This window comes from Giraffa tippelskirchi, chromosome 4, assembly GCF_054371585.1.
Source record: "Giraffa tippelskirchi isolate mGirTip1 chromosome 4, T2T-mGirTip1v1.2.pri, whole genome shotgun sequence".
NCBI lineage: Eukaryota > Metazoa > Chordata > Mammalia > Artiodactyla > Giraffidae > Giraffa > Giraffa tippelskirchi.
In genome coordinates, this window is record NC_137278.1 from 156,910,176 (window position 1) to 156,932,542 (window position 22,367).

Genomic DNA, 22,367 nt, shown 5'->3' on the forward strand with positions numbered 1-22,367 from the left:
TCACTGGTTTCTGGACCATGAAAACTGTTTCTTAATGGGTTCCCCCTTCTTCTTTAAAAATTTTTTAATTGGAGGATAATTGCTTTACAACGTTGTATCGACTTCTGCTATATAACAACATGAATCAGGTGTGAGTATACATATATCCCCTCCTTCTTGAGCCTCCCTCCCTTTAGGTTTTTAGTTTGGCACTTTGAAATCCATTCTCCACACCGTCATCAAATATGCTTTACCAAAAACACATACATGACCATGTCACACCCTTATTTAAAAATCTGAATAGTTTTTTCATTGTCTGCTTGATAAAGTCCAAGTGCCTTAACGTGGTAGACAAGGCCCTCTGTGATCAGCCCCTGATGGAAAGAAACCCCAGCCTCTTCTCTGAGGCTTCCTCCCAGTCCACCCCCCTCTGCCACTTCTGGGCTGTTTCTCCCTCTGCCAGGCAAGTCCCTTGCACCACACTGGGCTAGCTCCTTTCTTTGGTTAGATTCACCTCAGGCTCTTCATTGCCTGGTATGGCTTTCCTGATGAGTCCCTGACCTGATGTGGTTCTAGGCCTCTTTTTCCTCATACTATATACAGATAGTAATACTATTATTATACTCATCACATTGTACCGAAGATACCGGTTTACGGATCTGTCTACCTGTAAAGCCTGCTGAACACAAGGACAGTCTTATAATTTCCTGTAGCACCAACACAATTTGCAGAATGGATGAGTGTTGTAAAGGAACTGATGCATGAGTAGGAAACAAAACACACTTATAGGAAACTTTTAAGTGAAAGATAAAGCAGCGCTGCATGTGATTAGTGTAAAAACAAAATAGGCAGTGACACACTCCGGATTCTGTGAACTGTTTGTTTTTGTTGTTGCTGTTGCTGTGGTTGTTGTTTGTTTGTTTTTAATTTTGCAATAACACAGTAATCAGTATTCTAGAACCTTGGACTTCCCTGGTGGCTCAGTGGTAAAAAGTCTGCCAGTAATGCAGGAGACCTGGGTTCGATCCCTAGGTCGGGAAGACCCCCTGGAGAAGGAAATGGCAACCCACTCCAGTGGATTCTGCTATATATTCTTGCCTGGGAAATCCCAAGGACAGAGGAGCCTGGCAGGCTACAGACCATGGGGTCAGAAAAGAATCAGACACAACTTAGTGACTAAACCTAACCGTGGTCCTCAAAGTGCCCCTAGCTCTGAAAGCCAACATTATTGGTTTCACTGGGGCATTGTTAGAAATGAAGAGTTTTGGGTTCCACCCCAGACCTACTGAATCTGAATCTGCATTTAGAACAAGATCCCCAGGTCATTCACATATGTATCTGTGTCTGTATGTACATTGAGAAGCTCTGTCTTAAGAAATCACTTTACTGGCTGAAAAGGGAGAGCTTGTGAGTTCAGGGTCCTTGGTCCCCTTGGTTCCTCCAAGAGGCAGTGCTCTCTGGGGAGGCCTGGACATTCCAGAGCTTGATTTCAGGAAGGAGTGGCGGCAAGGCCTCCATTTAAGGGGTGCCTAGATGGGCAGATGTACAGACTTAGCACCTCACAGCAGGGTCAAACAGAAGCTGCCTGCGGCCTGGGGCTGGGCATGGCTAATTAAGCCCAAATGGAGTCCAGCAAGGATCAAACCGAGTCAGTGAGGCAGGAGGTGAACCTGGATGGAACTAGTAGGCGAGACAGACAGAGGCCTGGTCAGTGAACATGAGTCAAGGCCAGAGGATCAGATGAGACAATTCCTGGTGTTAGGGCAGGGACTGGGGTTGGGCCCTTAGCTTCAGGAATGAGGGGAGGCTCAGAGTTGGAGTAGGGGTTAGAATGTCTAGTGCAAACATCATTCTTGGGAATTCTGAGCAGTATTTTCACCTTTAGAAGGTGTGGCTCTGCTAGAACGCCCAGCTTTATAGTGCAGTTGGCAGACTTTCACTTAGATGTCCTCTGGTCACAAGGAACTCTCAAGAAGCACGGGGAGAGTGACAAGGAGAGTGTGTGCCCTCCAGCAACCCAGTGTGCCCTTCTCATTACACATATTTTTTGCGCAACTTCTGTGTGCACTCTCTCATGTTCCAATATGATGCTTTAGTATTTCATGGCAAAAATACTGGAAACCATCATATATGAGTTAGCATGCCAACTATATTTGTTAAGAAGTACTGAGCTCTCCTTTTTTTTCCCCCTTTGCTGTTGTCCTCATCTTGAGATAATATTGTTTATTTATTTATTTTAAATTTAATTTAATTTTTCTGGCCACACCTTATGGCACGCAGGATCTCAGTTTCCCAGCCAGGGATTGATCTCTCGACCCTCACAGTAGAAGTGCAGTGTCTTAACCACTGGACCACCAGGGAAGTCCCAAGATAGTAATATATATGCTTATTTTTTACAACTTGCATAAGAAGATGAAGGCACACATCCAAAACAGACACAACAATGTTAAAGAAGTAACACTCTATAAACAATGACATGTTATATAAAAAGCACTGAACTGTGAGGCTGAAATTCTGCATTTAGTTACCATTCTACTATGTGCAGGCTACGTAGCCTGTCATTTATCTGAGCCTTAGTTTCTTCGTTTTTTCCATATGTCATGACATATTTTTGAAATGAAGAAATGCAAGCGAGAGCGCTTGGTAAACCACTTGTATCACCCCGAGGTAAGATATCACTGTGTGGCTGTTATTATTCTGCTTAGTAAATATCAAGATGTGGAAGATCAGAGTAAAGCTTCAGTCAAAGCCAGATTGATTGTTTGTTTGTTTTCGACCATGCTGAGAGCACTGCAGGATCCTAGTTCTCTGAGGAGGGATTGAACTAGTGCCCCCTGCATTGTCAGCACAGAGACCTACCACTAAACTGCCAGGGAATTTCCCCAGGTAGTTCTTTTTACTGAGCTCTCCCTTTTTCTTCTCTCAGGGGAGAGTGTTGAGGAAGGGAACTTGAAGCTGGCACCTGACCTAGGAGAGCTGTATGACCCAGCAAAGCTCATTAAGGCTTGGTAAGAAGTCCTGTGTGCCTATCATAGATTAGCATTTTGCTAGGAATAGAATCCAAATCTGAACCTTAGGGGGAATATATGCCTTCTTAATATGAAATCAGGTTTTATTGACTTGAGAGAAAAATTAGTCCTTGGTATGGTGAGGTGTGCTTGCTTTTTAGTAACTTGTGAAAAAATTGCCTACAGCATACTCCATTCATGAAATCAGAGAACTCCTCCCCATTTTGGATCTGGTAAAATCTGGTAGAGGAAAACTTTTATTAACATTTGCCTAAAAAGCTAAAATCTGAAGCTTGAACATGGGTGGAGAAAGAGGAAAGCTCCACAAGAAACCTTTTTCTTCTTAACTCTTGGGTTTTAAGGGCTCCTTCGCTTGTGTGATACAAGGAATGAGTTAAGGCAGCACATCGAGTCTTTTTATCCTATTCTGCTCTGTGCAGAGTGCCCAGGCCAGACAGAAAAGGAATGGTGTAAGTCACCGTTATAGCAATAGGAGTGACTTTTTTCCCCTAGGGAAGCCTGGAGAGGCAGGAGAATGCTGGCAGGGGCTGAGACATGGCCATGGATGGGGGAGGATGACCTTCTTCTGACCTCCTTGGATTTGCTTGGAGGAGGCACCACTTTGATCTACTGAGATGCTGCTGCTTTCCTAGTAAGAGAGAACTTCAGGTTGACTTATCTGAATTTTCACTCCCTTCCTCCCGTAGGGAGCAGAGAAATCCACAGTAGGACAGAAAGGAAGGGTCTTATTATCACTCAGGGAACCAGGGAAGTTATATGGCCCAGGCTTTGTATTCATGAAAGACGTCCAGTAGAGGACTTTGCTATTATTGCCTAATAAGGTCACATTGTCTTTGCATTTGTTGATGATATTCAAAGTTTAAGTTGGTTAAAAATAAACATAAAAAATGCACCAATGTTTTAGTAACTCTGTTCTGGCATTTCTTCATTTTCTGATACACCCATAGTCTGAGAAATGGAAGAAGACTAATCCTCTCTCAGCCTCTGGGTGGCCTTGCCTGCCGCATGTGGGTTGTAGATAGGATGTGCAGTCAGTCATGACATTTCTACGAAGTTAACTCATGGTTCCGAATGTTTTGAAACTGTGAAAACTGCATTTCCCCTTTCCAGAAAGGCACTAAAAACAATGGGGAATCATGAATGTCAGTCTAATGGACTATATTACTAATATTACAAAAACTTGTGACCTCACTCCTCACCCAAGCAACTCCAGTCCTGCCTAGCTCCTGAAGCACTCCCCGAAGAGCAGATCCCCAGAGAGCTGTCACTATCTGACCTTTCTGGAAGATCCCTGAGAAGCCCCACTCACCAGGCTTGTCTTTATTGTCAGTGAGGAAAGCCCTATCATCAGGGGATTGATCAAATAATTAGTGACAATATTTTAAGATTGTAGCTGCCCAAAATGGATGGACTTTGGAGATCATCATACTAAGTGAAGTAAGTCAGAGAAAGGCAAATATCATGTTATCACTTATACATAGGATCTAAAAAAGTGAATATAAACAAATACATTTTCCTTTTTAACATAACAGCAATAACAAAACAACATAGAGCTCCATATCAACAATTCATTCCTGTGTATATACCAAAGAGAAATGGAAACATATATCCTCTCAAAACGTTGCATACCAGGGAACTATATTCAGTATTTTATAATAACAGAAAAGGGAAAATAATCTGAAAAAAATAGATATATATGTCTGTATAACTGAATCACTTTGTTGTACACCTGAACCTAACAATGTAAATCAACTATAATTAAAAAATTTTTTTGTTTGTGAGAGTTTGTAGCAAAGTTATTCATAGTATCCCCAAAGTGTAAAGAACCCAAGTACTCTTAAACTGATGCATGGATAAATAAAATGTGACATATCCATACAATGGAATATTATTTGGCCACAAAAAGATACCAGTATTGATTCATGCCACAACATGGATGGACCTTGAAAACATGTTAAGTGAAAGAGGCCAGACACAAAACACTGCCTGCTTCACGGTTCTATTTATATGAAATATCTAAAAGAAGCAAATCTGTTCAAGAGATACTGGGAGGAGGGAAGAATGGGAAGTGATGGCTAAGGGGTGCAGAGTAACTTTTTGAAGTGATGTGTGTGGTGGTCAAACAATGCTGTGAATATACTAAAACCCATTGGATTGTGTACTTAATTTTTTTAAACTATATATTTAAAATTATTTATTTATTTATTTTATTTGGCTGTGCTGTGTGGCATTTGGGCTTTTACTTTCCTGACCAGGGATCAAACCTGGGCCCCTTGAATTGGGCAGGCCCCCTTGAATTGGGCAGGCCCCCCACGTTGGGAAGTCCCCCCATCAGGGAATTCCCAGAACTTTATATTTTAAATGAGTGGATTTTATGGTCCATAAATTAGACCTCAATAAAACTGTAAAAAATAATAAAAATAAAAGTAGTTTCCTCTTGAAGTCCCTTATATGTGGCATCTAAAAAGAAATGATACAAATGAACTTACAAAACAGAAATGGACTCACAGATTTAGACTTACCGACTTAGAATGAATTTATGGTTGCTGGGAGGAAGGAAGAGGGGAAGGAAGGGATGGTTAGGGAGTTCGTGATGGATATGTACACACTGCCATATTTAAAATGGGTAACCAACAAAGACCTACTATATAGCACAGGGAACTCTGCTCAATGTTATGTGGCAACCTGGATGGGAGGGGAGTTTGGGGGAGAATGGATACATGTATATGTATGGCTGAGTCCCTTGGTTGTTCACCTGAAACTGTCATAACATTGTTAATCAGCTATACCTCAATACAAAATAAAAAGTTTTAAAAGATACACACATTCATGTATATATGTATGTATGTATTTGGCATATATATTACAAGAATAATGTGATTAAATCAACTTAAGCATCTCATGAGTTTGATTTACACCCAATGTAAAAATATTTAATTCAAAAATTAAAAAGCCCAAAGATTATCTAGGTAAGCAACTACCTCCAATGGATAAAAAAAAAGCAGGGGAAAAAAAAAAGCAGGTTCCTCTTTGCTCCCCCACATTAAAAAGAAAATAGAAGGGACTTCTCTGGTAGTCCGGTGGTTAAGAACCTGCCTTGAGATGCAGGGGTCCACAGGTTCAATCCCTGGTTGGGGAACTAAGATCCCACATGCTGTGGAATGACTAAACCCATGCCACAACTAGAGTCCAAGTGCCATAATGGAAGGTGCTGTTGTGTTGCAACTAAGACACAGCAAAATAAACAAATAGAAAAAAAAAAGAAAACAGAAGCAGTGATTTCTATCCTTGGATCAGTGGTTCTCAACTGGGGCCAGTTGATATTTGCCTACCTCTGGAGACACTGTTTGTCACAGCTGGGGGGAAGGGTGCTACTGGCATCTAGTGCACAGAGGCCAAGGATGCTGCCAACCATCCTACAAGGCAATGACAGTCATTCACAACAAAGAATGACCTGGCCCCAAATGTCAGGCACATCAAGATTGAGAAATCCTGCCCAACATCGAGCTCCATTAGGACAGAGCAGGGTACATGGTGCACCCAGTCACTCCCACCATGGCCAATGCCCTTTGGTGCCATGGTATTCCCTGTATTGAGCTGTTAGAAGCCATACCAACAAACTCACTTTTAAAGCAACCGCAGGGACGTGAACTACAGTCATCTCTCTAGGGGTATCCTTCGGAGAAACTTCTGTCTGGTCTTAGCTCCAGGAATAGTTGTGGTGCCCCAAGCAGTCTGTCTCTGTTTTATCTCACGGACATTGTAGACTCTGGAACTAACCAGACTTTCCTTTTTGGGTTGACTGCTAAACAGTTTTGAGCCAAACTTGTGACCCAACCTTAGGGAGGGCATGAGTCTTATAGTCTGCATTTTTTAGTTTCATTCCTGACTCTATTTTATATCCCTTCCTCTCTTCTTCTGTTTTAAAATTTTATTTTTTTCTCTTTATTTCCATTGCTCCTACTTTTAATTTTAGCTCTTTTTTGGGGGGGTTTGTTTGATATGTCTTGGTAAGCTGTTTATGCTGTGCAACAAGAAACAAAACACCGAATTAATAAATGTAAAGAGCAAGTCTCCCCTTAGCTCTGGAAGTTCTTAGGCAGAGTGGTGGATGAAGTTATAGAAGCATAATAAGGACTGTGGGCAGGAACTAATGCCCCCCCATCCCCAAAGGGTGCCTGTGTTCTTGCCCCAGATGCCTGCTGGGTGGTGAGGGGGTAGGATGTGAGAAGATAAGGGGATTCTTAGAGGAGGTCAGCTATTCCTTGGTTGCTGTGTAGAACACTGTGGCCTCTTGATATTGGAAGGAGCTGGACTTTCATAGGACAAGTCACAGATGTGGGGACAGAGCTAGTAGGAGGGGGGTCTCCGAGATAGGCAGGATGGTGTAATAGGGTGGTATATTAGGATGTCCTGGACTGGGAACCTGGGGTGTGACTTCTAGGTTTCAAGTCTCAGCTCCACCCTTGTCGGCCAAGTGACTTTGCAGTCACGTGGCTCCTTAGTTTTCCTGTCAGTAAAACACAGCAGTAATGCCTGTGAGGCCTATCTGTAGGTTTGAGGTGAGGACAAAATGAGATCGTGAAATTGCTGAAGCACTCTGTTCATTTCTAGGCCACAAACTATTAATTTTCTTTTTACTTATTTATTTTAAAAATTGAAGTATAGTTGATTTACAATATCATGTTAGTTTCAGGTGTACAGCACAGTGATGCAATTATATACATAGGTGCTTAGTGCTTAGTTGCTCAGTCATGTCTGACTCTTTGTGACCCCATGGACTGTAGCCCTCCAGACTCCTCTGTCCATAGAATTCTCCAGGCAAGAATACTGGAGTAGGTAAGCCATTCCTTTCTCCAGAGGATCTCCCCTACCAGGGTTTGAACCCAGGTCTCCTGCATTGTAGGTGTATTCTTTTTCCGATTCTCTTCCCTTATAGGGTATTACAAAATACTGGGTATAGTTCCCTGTGTTCTTTCTTTTTTTAAAGTTGAGGGACAAAAACAACGGTGGCATTATTGTGGGTGTGATTACCATTGTACTTGCGGAGAAGGTCTCATTTTCTCATTTAAGGTCATTATTGTTGCTGAAGCTCTGGGGGTTGCGGGACTGGGGACCCAGCCTGAGGGAGCTTTGGGTGACCCTGGGGAACTAGTTAAAACTTACACAGCAACCCAGAGGAGAAAGTACCTATTAATCATTAAGCTGCATGTGGATGTATGCAAGACACTGCTTAGACTTGTGGAGCTGAAGAGGATCTCAGGGGGTTGAAGAGCCATCTCCTGCCCCAAGCTCTCTCTCAGGAACTCTTAGTTCTGTGAGACCTTCCCTTCCCCATTTTCCCCACAAAGTCAAAGTTCAGCCCCAGAAATTCAAGATCTGGGCTTCAGGGTACATGGATTTCCTAGACTTAGGTGATTTTTCATGATCTCTAGGGTGGAGGCCACTATAGTTCTAGTTTCCTGGGTCTAGACTAGTGTGTTAAGTTGCTCAGTCATGTCTGATTCTTTGCGACCCCATGGACTGTAGCCCACCAGGCTCCTCTGTCCATGGGATTCTCCAGGCAAGAATACTGGAGTGAGTTGTCATTCCCTTCTCCAGGGGATCTTCTCTACCCAGGGATCGAACTGGGGTCTCCTGCATTACAGGCAGCTTCTTTACCTTCTGACACAGCAGGGAAGCCTCTTCCTGGGTCTAACCTAATGTTTTCAGCTGCAACTTGAGACCTGTTTCATCTTCGGATCTTTGTGGGGTTGACTGACAGTCATGGATCCCATTTCTCTTTTTCACATTATTCTTCAGTTCTTTTTCTCTCTCCTTGACTATCCTCATGTCCTTCCATCCACACACACTACAGATACTGCAACCAACCTATTTCTACTTTCACCTGAATAAAAAAATGTTGTTCTGAGAAAGGTCACAGGACATGATGAAGAAAGCCTGCTTCCTGCCTTCCAGGCTGGAGCAGAGGACCTCCTACACCCTTCTACTCAAAGTGGTAACTTCCAAGGCACTTTTCCTTCAGTCCCATACTTTCTTCCTTCTTGGTATCTTTTGGGCAGCTTTTTTCGTTTTGATTTTATTGTCTTTCCAGAGTAGGGTGGAAATGGAGGTGGTGAACTCACTCACTTTCTCTATCTCCCGTGATTTATGTGGCCAAATGCTGATTTGTATTATATACCAGACACTGTGTACTGTTATTTAATTCTCATGACAATCCTGTGAGGTAGGGATTGTCTTTGTTTTACAGATGAGAAAACCTAGTCTCTGAGAGGTCAGAGTCACACAGCTTGTGAGCGGTGAAGCCAAGAGCCTGACTTGGAGAGTGGTCAGGGCAGGCAGCTAAGGTAGAAAAGACATTGCACTTGGGGTCAGAGGCTTGGGTTTGGATCCTGGCTCCATTACTGACTAATGGGACCTTGGCAAGTCATACCTATTGTGTGTCTCAGCCTCAGCCTTCTCAAGTGCAAAGAATTAATCATGATGCCTGGTTTACTAGGCAGATGACAGGATTTAAGTAAAGTGATTACTTAACCCAGGACTGGACTCTGCATTGCTCGGGCAATGTCCACTGTAGCAGAGCAGCATGCATGTGAAAGGCTGCCCTGCAGCTGGCCCCCAGCCACCCCACCTCCTGGTGCCCAGGCCCTTGTGTCATCATTTTCCCTCCTCTTGAGTAAATGGACACATCAGGTCCTTGCTACATGGGGCTCACAACAGGGCAGATGCCTTTCCTCTGAGTGAGGGAGGGTGAGTGTGAGCAAGATCACTGTCACAGTCTTTTTGTAACCTTGATGTGTTAGAGCTAAAATTAAGGGCTCAACTTCTAACTGATTGTGCACAGCAAAAGTAATTGGCTGTCACTTTTGAGATTAGATTACAAAAAGCCTCTGACTTCCATCTTGTTCACTCTGTCACTCTCTCCATCACTCCCTGACTCAGTCACTCAGAGAGGGGGTAGCTCCCGTGGAGTGAGCTGGCATCGATGGTGAGGAACTGGTGTCCCCATCCAGCGAGCACCTGATACTTGCCAACAGCTCAGGGGTGAGCTGGGAGCAGCCCCTCTTCCAGGGCAGCCTTGGGACAAGGGGAGCCTGGTGGCCATCTTGACTGCAGTTTTTTTGAGAGCCACAGACACCTAGCTAAGTTGCACTCGGGTTTCTGACTCAGAAACCATGAGTTATAAAATGCTTCTTGTTTTAAGTTACTAAGTTCTGAGGTGACACAGCATGGAAGGCTGTTGAGGGGTATAGTTTTTCTGGGAGAAGCAGCAGAGACTTCTCAGAGAAGGTGTGTCTGTGCCTGGTGTGGAAGGGCGGACAGGACCTAAACTTGAGAAGCGGAGAAAGGTTCTCAGGCAGGGGAACAGCAAGCAGGTGTATTCCAGGAGTGGGAATCTGGTTTGGCAGAAATCACCTGACCTACCCGTGGGCCTACCTGAGGCGTGGATTGGCTCCTCCCTGTCAGGTGTGCTCAGCTCTGCTCTCAACTGAACGGTCTTGGGTGAACTAAATGAGCTTTTCTAGATCACAGTTTTCTCCTCTGTGGACTGCAGTTTGAACAAGTAGAAGATCTTCAAGGCACCTTCCTTCTACCATCTCGTCACCCATACAGCTCAGAGAGGGGACCATGTATAATGTGGCTATTTGGAGATTGACCACACGGGGGCGATGTGATCTCATTTAAACAGCTTCCATGTTGAAACTGCTACTCAAAAAAAAAAAAAAAAATCTGCCTTTTTGGGTCCATTGATGGGACTCTATAACACCTCCTTCCTGTTTTTTATTGGTAACTTTTTAAAATTGGAAATTGCAGACATGCTCAACATCGTAAATCTGAAAACAACCTAAGTGTTCTTTTCATAGCCTTTCTATGACCCATGTTTGAAAAATGTGCGCTGACAATCAGAAACATTCATTTATTGACTAAAAAATTAAACTATTAATAAAAAGAAACATTTCCAAAGGCATAAGTAGGCATAAATGGTTGAAAATAAATCAGATACTTAATAATACCAAAATATGTTAAAACAAATTCCATCTTTTTCTTTAAATGTTTCATATATAATTTTTATTATTGTGTCATCAGTGGGTCAAAAACACACTTAAAAAAATCACAAGCAAAAGTTATGTAAGTTATGCACTCCAAGTGCATTTCATCCAAAGCGTATTATTGTTAATAGTTTGGTGTATGTCTACCTTAACTATCTCTCTCTCTATTTATTTACCTGAATATGTATTTTATATGGCACAGGCTTAGTTGCTCCACAGCATGTGGGATCTTCCCAGACCAGGGATTGAACCTATGTCCCCTGGCAGGCGGATTCTTATCTCCACTAGGGAAATCCTGAATTTTTAATAAATAAACATATTGCAACCTAAAATAGAAAAAAACCCAAATAAACAAGAGACTGCCTTGAATTAGGAGGATTTCATAGAACTCTGTGCTGTGCTGTGCTGAGTCCCTCAGTCGTGTCCGATTCTTTGTGACCCTATGGACTGCAGCCCACCAGTCTCCTGTGTCCATGGGGATTCTCCAGGCAAGAATACTAGAGAGGGTTGCCTTTTCCTTCTCCAGGGGATCTTCCTGACCCAGGAATTGAACTGGGGTCTCCTGCATTGCAGGGGGATTCTTCACCAGCTGAGCTACCATTGAGAGAATCAATTCTTAGGTAGGTTGATAAGAAGTCCGAGGTCCCCAAGGAGGAGAAAGGGGTCTGGGGCTCTTGAGGAGGAGGAAAGGACAAAAAATTTTTTTCTACGTTCCTTAGTCTTAGTCACATAAATGTTTTTTTTCTTTAAGCCCAGAGTTAAGGATTACACAACAAAACAACTCAGTTTAAACTCTGTACTAAGGATTATATAACAACAACGTATCTTGCTGGAGGACATGTTTCTCTTTCTTGAGAACCTTCTGACTAATCCTGTTACCTTAAAATGTATATTGTGGGAGTGGGTCTGGTAAGACCTTTACAACCTTGAGACATTATTCTGATTTACTGTAATAACCAATTGAAAAATTATATAGCTCCCTTGCTAAGACTAGCAAGAGGGGCACTCTCTGTCCCCTTTCAGATATCTGTCAGAAGCTTTCTCTGTCCCTTTGTATACTTTAATAAAACTCTGCTACACAGAAGCTCTCGAGTGATCAAGTCTGGTCCCTGGTCCCGAAGCTAAATCTTCTTTGGAGATCACCAGTCCAACATTGTTCACTGTAAGCTATCACCATGGCGTAGGAAATCACAACCCGGTCCAGTATTCTTGCCTGGAAAATACCCTGGACAGAGAAACCTGGAAGTCCATAGTCCATGGAGGTATAAAAGTCAGTCACAACTGAATAACTGAGTGCACACACACACACACACACACACACACACAACTCTAAACAGGAGATGAACCAGTGGCAAAGAAATCATCTTTCTTGGTTGTGAGATACATATCTTTCCAAGGACTGGAATTTCTCTCTGGTCCTTATTCTTTGAGCCATTAGGGTTTGAGGCATCCTCTCTGGTCGCTTGTGTTATCCCCCTCCCCCACTGTTGGTGACATCATTTATTCCAGCTGAGATCTGTTTCCTCTTTCTAACATCTTCCTCAGTAGCTGGGGAGCAAGTTGGTGCCTGGGGTGGGTTGGGAAGTTCAAGCAGAAGTCAGACCTGCTACTATTTTAGCAGTTTCTTTTCTTTGAGGATTAGCACTGTCTTACAAAAGGATTTTGAGAAAGTGCTGTCCCTGGTTTCTAGGCACTGGAAACAGGAAGCCTAGGGACTCATTTTGGGAGTGGGCAGAGGGCAATGAGCTGGGCAGTTCAGCAGGTAGACCCTGGCTGGGGAGCTGGAACACAGGATTTCTGAACCTGGCTTCATTCAGGCCTGGCTGCGGGACCCTGGATCCAACCCAGACTCCTTTGCCTTGTGGCATCTGTTTTGTCCTTGGGGTGTGGACTCCAGCCCCCAGGTCTGACTGCAGGGAATTAGAGAGGCTTAGCCGCTGCTTCCTTGTTCCCCATCATCAGACAGAACCCTCTCCCCTTCTTCAGCTTCCCCTGATAGTTTCCATCCCCACCTCTCCTCTGGGAATCAGGCTCTGGGGGACTGAGCTTCCCTCCTGGCCTGCAGGGAGGGCCGACCTGGGGCCGTGCAGACTCAGGAGCAGGTAAAAGCCCCACCTGCCTTCTCTCTGAAGCCTTGATCCTGTGTCTTCTCTTTCTGTCTTCTCTTGCTGTCACTCCAGCCCTGCCTCCTGCTGGATCCATTTTTCTCCCAGTCTCCTTCTGCCAGCTTTATTTATTCTGTCTGTGCATCCTGCTTTCTGCCCATCCCCTCCAAAGCTTTCTCAAAGGGGAGATGTTCTCTCTGTCCCAGCTCTTTGCTCCCAGAACCCAGAACTTGGTGAGTGGAGCCAATCCGCTGTGTCTTTCTAGTTCCAGCCTCAAGGGGGGTCTGCCATCACCTTCAACTGCCCTGGTTTCTGTCCTTCTGTCCTGAGGGGCAATGTCAGCTGCCCAGGTGCTGATATATCTACTCCTGACCCCTGGGAGGGTCTTGGGGACCTATCCACATGCCTTTCCTGCTGCAGCTGGAGCCTCTGTCATTGCCAGGCTGCCCCCTTCACTCCCCCTTCCAGTCTGGCCTTGGGGACATGAGAGGTGGCAATGGCACAGCAGTGACTGAGTTTGTTTTGCTGGGGTTCTCAGGTTACGGTTCCCTTTGGGGCCCTCTGTTCTGGGGGGTGCTTCTGGTCTACCTGGTCACCCTGCTGGGCAACTCGCTGATCATCCTCCTCACCCTGGCCGACGCTGCCCTGCACTCGCCCATGTACTTCTTCCTGCGCCACTTCTCCGGGTTGGAGATGCTCTACACCACGACTGTGGTTCCCAGGATGCTGGCTGACCTCCTCTCCTCCTGCCCCACCATCCTGCCAGCCAGCTGCTTTACCCAGCTGTATTTCTTCTCACTGTTTGGCATCGCTGAATGTGGCCTGCTCACTGCCATGGCCTATGACCGCTATGCTGCCATCTGCCGGCCGCTGCATTATAGCACCCTGATGAACCCGGGAGCCTGTGTGTGCCTGGTGGGTGCCTGCTACCTCATGGGCATCATCACTGGCACCACTCACTCCATCCTCATCTTCACTTTGCCCTTCCGTGGTACCAACACCATCCATCACTTTCTGTGTGACACCCTGCCTGTGCTGAGACTGGCCAGCGCCAGCACCTTTTGGGGTGAAGTGGGCAATCTTGCCATCACCGTAGCCTTTATCCTTACACCCTTCTCACTGATCATAGTGTCCTATGTCTGTATTCTTGTCACCATCCTTGGGGTCGCGACATCCCAGGGACGGCAGAAAGTCTTCTCTACCTGTTCCTCCCACCTATTTGTGGTCATGCTCTTTTTTGGGACAGGGACTGTTGCCTACATGAGGCTGTGGGCAAGCTCCTCCCAGGCCGGGGACCAGATCCTTGCCCTCTTCTACACGGTTGTCACACCCATGTTCAACCCTTTCGTCTACACTCTGAGGAACAAGGAGGTCACAGGGGCAATGAGGAGACTTGTGAAGAAATACCTCTGGGGTCCTTGACACTCTCTAATTATTGGAGTGCCTGATCCCTGGAAACTTTCAACGAAAAGTGAGAAAGAAGTCCCGGCTCTGAGGGGTGTGTAGGGGCCCCTAGCCTGCTCAGAGCTTGGCTTCTGCGGCCTGTTCTTTTGGCCCTGGTCTGACTTGTTCTTAGGTACAAAGCAGGAGAGACATGCCTTGGGTGGAGGTTGAGGAGTGAAGGTGACTGTGCCCATCTCTTGCCGTATTTGAGCACTTCTGGTCTTTCCTGAAGCTTAGGGCCCCTTCCTGGGGCTACGATTTCTGGAGACAGTGATTTTCTTCCTTCCAGACTCCTCACTGCAAACCTTTTTCTTTCTTCTCAGTCGCTTCTGCTTCCACATGGATGCCTTTACTACAGGTGGGAGGTCTGACCTGAGTGGAAACAGGGCAGAGAATAGTTTTAATTTTTTTGTTATAAAGAAAGCTGATTGCTGAAGAATTGATGCTTTTGAACTGTGGTGTTGGAGAAGACTCTTGAGAGTCCCTTGGACTTCAAGGAGATCCAACCAGTCCATCCTAAAGGAAATAAGTCCTGAATGTTCATTGGAAGGACTGATGCTGAAGCTGAGGCTCCAATACTTTGGCCATCTGATGCAAAGAGCTGACTCATTTGAAAAGATCCTGATGCTGGCAAAAATTGAAGGTGAGAGGAGAAGGGGACGACAGAGGATGAGATGGTTCGATGGCATCACCGACTCAATGGACATGAGTTTGAGTAAACTCTGGGAGTTAGTGATAGACAGGGAGGCCTGGCGTGCTGCAGTCCATAGGGTCACTAAGAGTCAGACACGACTGAGCGACTGAACTGAACTGAACTGATTGCTGAATAGAAGTCATTATACTTGTGTACTTTTATATTCTTCTGATCATAAACTTCTAGAAATAGAATTGCTGAGTCAAAATATAGGCACTTTTTTTGAGTTTTCAAAACTTATTGCCAAATGCCCTCTAAGAGAGTTTGTGTTGTTTTATGGTCCAGTTGAGAGCAGTTGAATTTCCAGGGTGAGGAAATGGACTAAGAGTCGGGATGGAGCTAAATAATACACACGATTCTCATATACTCCAAATCTGGTTACCTGTATTTTTAACATCTTAAATTAGTATGGTACATTTGTCAGAATTAGTGAACCAATACTGATACACTATTATTACCTAAGATTGACACTTTATTCAGATTTCTTTAGTTTTTGCCTAATGTACTTTTACCTCTTCCAGGATACCACACTACATTTAGCTGTTTTGTCTCAGTTTCCGAGAGGTTCCTTGTCTTGGATGACAATTACATCCAATCTATTCTGAGCATGCAGTTCAATAGTCAATTGTTGTTTAGTGGTCAGGAGTTCAGTATATACTTTTGCCTATAAGGAGCCTGAGAACTATTTTGCAATAAGATAATTATTTGCTCCAAAGGGCAAGCCTTGGTTCTCAAAACCTGGATTTAGTTCTCAAATGTGGGTTTACCTCTTGGACTTACCACAGTTTCCAGTGCCACTGCCATGGAACTTCTTAGGGTCTGCTGAGTAGTTCAGAAGGTCCAAATGGCAGAACTGTGGCCTGGGCCAGCTAGAGAGCCTTTTCATGCTCTGACTGTAAGATATCTGCTAAGTAGTTTGAAGCAGCACATCCATATGAACTATGTGTTGTTCCCCCAATCCAAGATCCTCAGGAGGTCTTTTTCTTACTGTAGAGAGAAAAAGGTAAGGCAGCTTGTCCTTAATATTTTAGGAGATGTTTTGACTTTCCCACAGTGGCTTCCCTGGTGGCTCAGACAGTAAAGAATCTGCCTGCGATGTGGAAGACCTGGGTTCAATCCCTGGGTTGGGAAGATGCCCTGGAGGAAGAAATGGCAATGCACCCCAGTATTCTCGCCTGGAGAAGCCTCATGGACAGAGAAGACTGGTGGGCTACGCTCCACGGGGTCACAAAGAGTCAGACATGACCAAGCGACTAACACTTGACATCCCCAGACAATCTTCACTGAGTGACAGGTCTCTGAATTTGATGGGACTTCTCTCCTGCCCTCTGATGTGAATGCGTATCTACCATGCCTACCAGTCGCTTCTTTCCAGGTGCTGTCAGCATAGTCTCATGAATATGATGGGTCATGTGGTGTCCTATAGGATGGTGGGATGATCAAGATGCCTGGGCATTAAGTGACAGCACACCGCTAGAGTTGGTGTAACTCTGAGGAAGACAAGAAAGGTGAATTTCTATCTCTGCCCAAAGAAAACATACTGAATCTGGGTCGAACCAGTGCAAGGGCAGTGAAAACACAGAATCCTAACCACTGGACTGCCAGAGAGCTCCCCTCCTTGTCAGTTCCCATCTTCCTACTTTGTCTAAATTCGCATTATCAGAGGGAGAATTAATCCTGTACAGAGTAAAAATATGGGCTCTAGTATTGAAAGCCGTTATTCTCTAACTGTGTGTTATTCTCTAGCTGTGTTACCTAGGGAAAGTTGTTCAACATCTCTGAGTTTTGTTTCCTCATCTTGTGCAGTTGATGTAACAACAGTGTCTACTTAGAGGAAGATACACTGTGAAGCTTAAACTTGGAGGTAGATTTACTGTGATGCTTACCATTCACTTGCATGGACTCCTTAAAAGGGCCAGAAAATTCTAGCAATTGTGTTCCTCTGGTCATATATTTTTACATAAATTGCATAGTGATATATTTTAACTGCAATCTGTTGTAACTTCTTCTTCTTTTTTTTTTTTTTTTAATATTTATTTATTTGGCTGTGCCCAGTCTTAGTTGCAGCATGTGGGATCTAGTTCCCTGACCAGAGATTGAACCCAGGTCCCCTGCATTGGAAGCTTAGAGTCTTAGCCATTGGGCCACCAGGAAAGTTCCGTAACTTTTTTTTTTTCATTTTATTTTATTTTATCTGTTGTGACTTGCCGGAGTCCAGCTCCGGCAGCCAGGGAATCGCCCTGAAGGGATGAACGGGGTTGGCGAACGAAAATGATGCAGTCTCTCGCTCAAAGCACTGGGCTGCATGTTTATTTTAAGCATCAGGTTTTCTTTTATACTTTTACAAAAACGTTAAGTCAGAGTATGACATCTTCAGTTTCCCCTCATCCATATTTACTGTTTCCATAAATTATTGTTGTCCTTCAGAGTTCCCTCTTAAGTGTCCTGGTGATAACATTGTAACTCAAGTTTGTCTCTGGGCTGTATATCACATTCCTCAGTTTATTTCTTATCTCTTTAAATCCTGCTATCCCCTAGTAACTTAAGCTCATCATCTCCTAAAAAGGCTTTTAGCTATTAGTATCTCTAAAATACCTAGTTTCCATAAGCTATAGTAAAATATGCCAACACTACAACATACCTTAAACTTTTAGCTTCTAACTATTCTTAATTATTCCTAACCCCTAAACTCAGCAAACTTCTTTTGCCATAAACATTCCCCTTACAGGCAGGTTTCAGATAACAATGTTTCCCATGGCCTCAGGCTGCAGCCTATGTGCTCATCCTGGAGCATTCTTTGTAAAGATCCTTGAACAAATGTCAATAGTTAACTTTATGGATTATAACATTCTTTCCAGCCAACTCAACCGGAGGAAGGAAAGGACAAGTCAGAATCACAAGACCTAACTCCTTCATCCCGGGGCCGTGCCTGCGGGATGAGGAGAGGGGGTTGGGACCGTGCCTCCATTTTGTCAGTAATGCCTATCGGGACTCCCGACATCTCCCCCTTTTTTATTTTTTAGAGCATAGGTGTGAAACTTAGTAGATAAAGCAGAAACACTTCGGTTGAGTATTCTGAAAAGACACGGGGCTAATAGACAAATCAGAACCACCAGGCATAAGCACATGGCTGCATTAATCATTATTGTAAAAAAGGATCCATGGGAAAGATATCCCTCTAGATTTTTAAAAAGGGAATTAGAAAGCCATTGAGAGGAAAAGTCAGACTCCGTCTGGTTCATATTCTGGATATCTTGATGTAACTTAGAGATATCAATACTAAAATCTGAGTGATTCCAAATGCCTAAAATATGGTTTCTAATGCGTTCCCAAGAATGCACAGAATCATTCACTTGTAGAGGGGTAACGCACATCCATTTAAATTCAGCATGGCACCTTAAAGACAATTTAATTTTTAAATTTGTAATTTCTTGCCCTACAAGCAGGACTGCTTCTTCTAAAGCATTGACCTTATTTTCTATCTTCCTATCTATAATTTCCTGTGTAGCAAGAGCTACAGAGACGTTTTTGGACAGGTGATTGACAAATGAGGCAGTATGCACTTCTTTTGACAGGGCAACAGCAGAAACCGTAACTGAAGCAATTGTGGCAATCAAGGCAGTTATTCCCACAATCAGAGCTGCAATGAATCTCTTAGGTCGAGAAATTAAGCCGTTAAATTCATATAAAACTTTCAATGCATAATCATCAAACCATTGTCCCTCTAATTTTACAGGAACCATCAAATATGGTGGTTGCTTTACAATCATCACAGCCTTATAATTACTATAATCGTTGCCATCAACACAATTTGATATAAAACAATTCACACATTCAACATTATAAATAGTTTCTCCTTTAAAAACTCTCAAATCATTCTGATTTTTGGCCAACAGAAAGGCATAGGGAGAATGCATGCAGGCCCGTACAATATATCTTTGTTCATTTAAAAGTCTGTGTAAAATCACAGGTGCTATAGCAGCCAATGCTCTCCATAATTCAGGTTGTATGGGACCTGTTTCATCGAAACTCACTAAAGGAGGAACCCATCCATTAACATGCCACCTAGTAATTGCTAAAGGATAAGGGATAAATGAATCATTCCATATGGATCTATAAGGTTCTTCAAAAATTAAATTCAACCATTGATCCGAAAGATAGGGGCACCTCCATTCAATCAGAGAATGTCTGGTGGCAACAATGGGAATAAATAACTTTAGGGCATACATGCATTCATTCCAACGTGGAAAGCCAGAAATTCTGCTTATACTTTCCCAGGCCTGTAGTCGTTGTTCATCAGAATCCGGGACAGGGAGTGCACAGCTCGGAAAGTCCTTTGAATGAGGGGCTGCCTGTTTTATGGCATCATATTGTCTTTCTTGCGCCCCCGGCATCAGCAGCTGTAAGGACCAAAAGTCTCTCTTGCCATGCCTCTCGGAGAATCAGTAAGCCTGCCTTTTAAGGAAGTGCTAACACATCCATTCAAAACCGGAGCTGATCCTGGTAAGGAGGAAGGTATGACAAAGCAAATAGGTGGAAAAATGGACACGCCTGAAAAATTGAAGGGAGCACTGACCACTGTTTTAACATTATTAGGATAGATGGAAGCCCCACCCAAAAGATGAGTATCATTAACAAAAACACGAATGGGCTCATTCATCCAATCTACAGGCTGGAAAAAAGGTGGATTAGGCAAATAGGCCCAATGAGCTTTTTCTGCGCTGGAGGGCCTCAGCTGACAAGCCAACACAGCAAGCATAGCCACAAACATTACCATAGGAGTGGCCTCATATCTCCCCCTTTCTATTAATTCTTCAGCCTGCTGAGCGAGGTGTTTCAGCTGGCCCCATGTTGGCACCGTGCTGGAGGTAGTTGCTTGAGTACGATGACGGCGACGAGGTGGAGCAGAATACGGTTGGACTCGATCAGCATGTCTCTCTTGAAGCGTCAGGTGCCTGAAGCACCTGACATACTAGCAGTGAAGCTCAGGTGAAGGGTCACTCGCCCTTCAGCGTCTCCTTGGTTCCCTCAGGTCCGGACTCGACAAGCTTCTGATCTCCCCATTATCCTTCAGTCCCAGACTCCAGGACTCCAGGGATCTCAGCGACCTCAGCGGTCTCTGTGGTCTTGGAGATCTCACGGGGCTGGACATGTGGAATCAGTCTGTCAGGAATCCAAACAGGAGAAGTGGAGTCCTGCGGAAACACACAAGCATACCCTCTCCCGCAAGTTAACAGCACATCTGGCCCTTTCCACTCTCTGGTAAGGAGGTCTTTCCACTTGACCAGGGGCCGAGCCGCAGCCCCCTCAGGAATCCAGTGTCTCATCATTGCAGTCTGCCCCTGTGTGTCTACGTTTAAATGATTAACTACAAACAAAGCATGGTGAAGAACATGATGTGGAGAGGAATACTTAAATTCTACCTGTCTTAATTTAGCTATCTGATTTTTTAAAGTCTGGTGAGCCCTTTCCACTATGGCTTGGCCTTGGGGATTATAAGGTATTCCTGTTGAATGCACTATACAAAGTTGTTGACAAAATTTTTTAAAGGCAGCAGAAGTATAAGCTGGGGCATTTTCTGTTTTTATCTGTTCAGGGAGTCCTATTTGGGCAAAGCATTGAAACAAGTGCTGAATTATATCTTTTGCTGCTTCACCTGATCTGGCAGAGGCTATAATAACATGAGAAAAGGTATCCACGGTGACATGCACAAAGGACAGTTTCCCAAAGACCGGGGTGTGAGTTACGTCCATTTGCCAGAGAGCGTTAGGCCTAAGTCCTCGGGGATTTACTCCTAGTGGTAGAGATGGATTGGATGTTGGGCAGTTTGGACATAACTTGACTATTTGTCTAGCCGCCTCCCTAGGGATATGAAACTCATACCTTAAACCAGCTGCATTTTGATGGTGAATTTTGTGAGAATTTTTAGCCTTGTCAATCTTTTCACGTAAGTTTAAGGCAATTACTTTAGTTAATGCATCTGCCAAAGCATTTCCCTCATGTAAAGGGCCGGGCAAGCCGGAATGGGCTCTAATATGTCCCCCAAAATATTTTTTAACTCTATGCTTAATCTCTTTCTGTAAATCGAGTAACAAGGAGAAAATAGTAGTCTTATTTTCCGGAATATTAGCAGTCTCAATATGAGGAAACAATCCTACAATATATCGGGAGTCAGTTAAGAGATTGAAGGAATGGTCTCTCAAATGTTGAAAAGCCCAAATAACTGCTCTTAACTCAGCTCTTTGGGCAGATGTCTCTACAGTTGCCTGAACGTGGGATTTTCCGTCAATAATTGTAACTGCTTTACCATTAGAGGAACTATCTGTGAAAACTAAAATTGCCCCTTCTAAAGGTTGAATAGAAAATTTCTTTGGAAAAATCACGGAATGTGTTTTTAAAAAATGTAAAAGGGGGCTTGAGGGTAAATGAAACAAAATTTGTCTCCTGAAATCTATCAGGGCAACTTGCCAATCATCACTATTTTGTAAAAGAAATTGCAGTTGATCATTATTGAATGGAATCACTATATTTGCTACTTTCTTTCCAAAAAATTCCACACTTGTTTTTTCACCTTTTATAATTAATTGTGCCACCAAGCTGGGATAAGATAAAACTATTTTTCTTGGGGTCATTGGTAGATGGAACCATTCTAATGGGCCTTCTTGCCACAAGCATCCTGTAGGTGTATGTTCTGTGGCGAGAATAATTAAATCCCATCCTCTGGTAATATTAATTCTAATTAACTGATCATTCAAAGCCTCATCCACTTTAACAAGAGCTGACTCTGCCTCACTAGTCAATTCTCTCTTAGAACTGGGATTAGGATCGCCCCTTAAGCAGTAAATAAAGGGTTTGATTCCACAGTAGTCAGTCTTAAATGTGGGCGTATCCAATTAATATCCCCTAATAATTTTTGGAAATTATTTAAAGTTAGTAAATGATCTCTTTGCAGCTGCAAAGGAGCATGACTCACAGTATGGGTATTTAACACCCTTCCTAAATAAGAAAAAGGAGGATTTACTTGTATCTTATCTGGAGCTATCTTCAAACCCCAGTTTTCCAAGGC

At 43.7% G+C, this 22,367-nt stretch overlaps 1 protein-coding gene across 1 annotated transcript; it reads left to right on the forward strand.

Moving 5' to 3' along the window:
- The first annotated feature begins 13,647 nt into the window (after positions 1-13,647).
- On the forward strand, positions 13,648-14,586 carry LOC145546929 (olfactory receptor 10P22-like). Its single transcript, XM_081595278.1, has one exon. The coding sequence runs from the start codon at positions 13,648-13,650 to the stop codon at positions 14,584-14,586; it is 939 nt and encodes a 312-aa protein (XP_081451404.1).
- The last annotated feature ends 7,781 nt before the right edge of the window (positions 14,587-22,367 follow it).

Excerpts from the sequence above, each read along its gene's own strand:
- LOC145546929 (XM_081595278.1), top strand. The coding sequence starts at position 13,648 with ATGAGAGGTGGCAATGGCACAGCAGTGACTGAGTTTGTTTTGCTGGGG.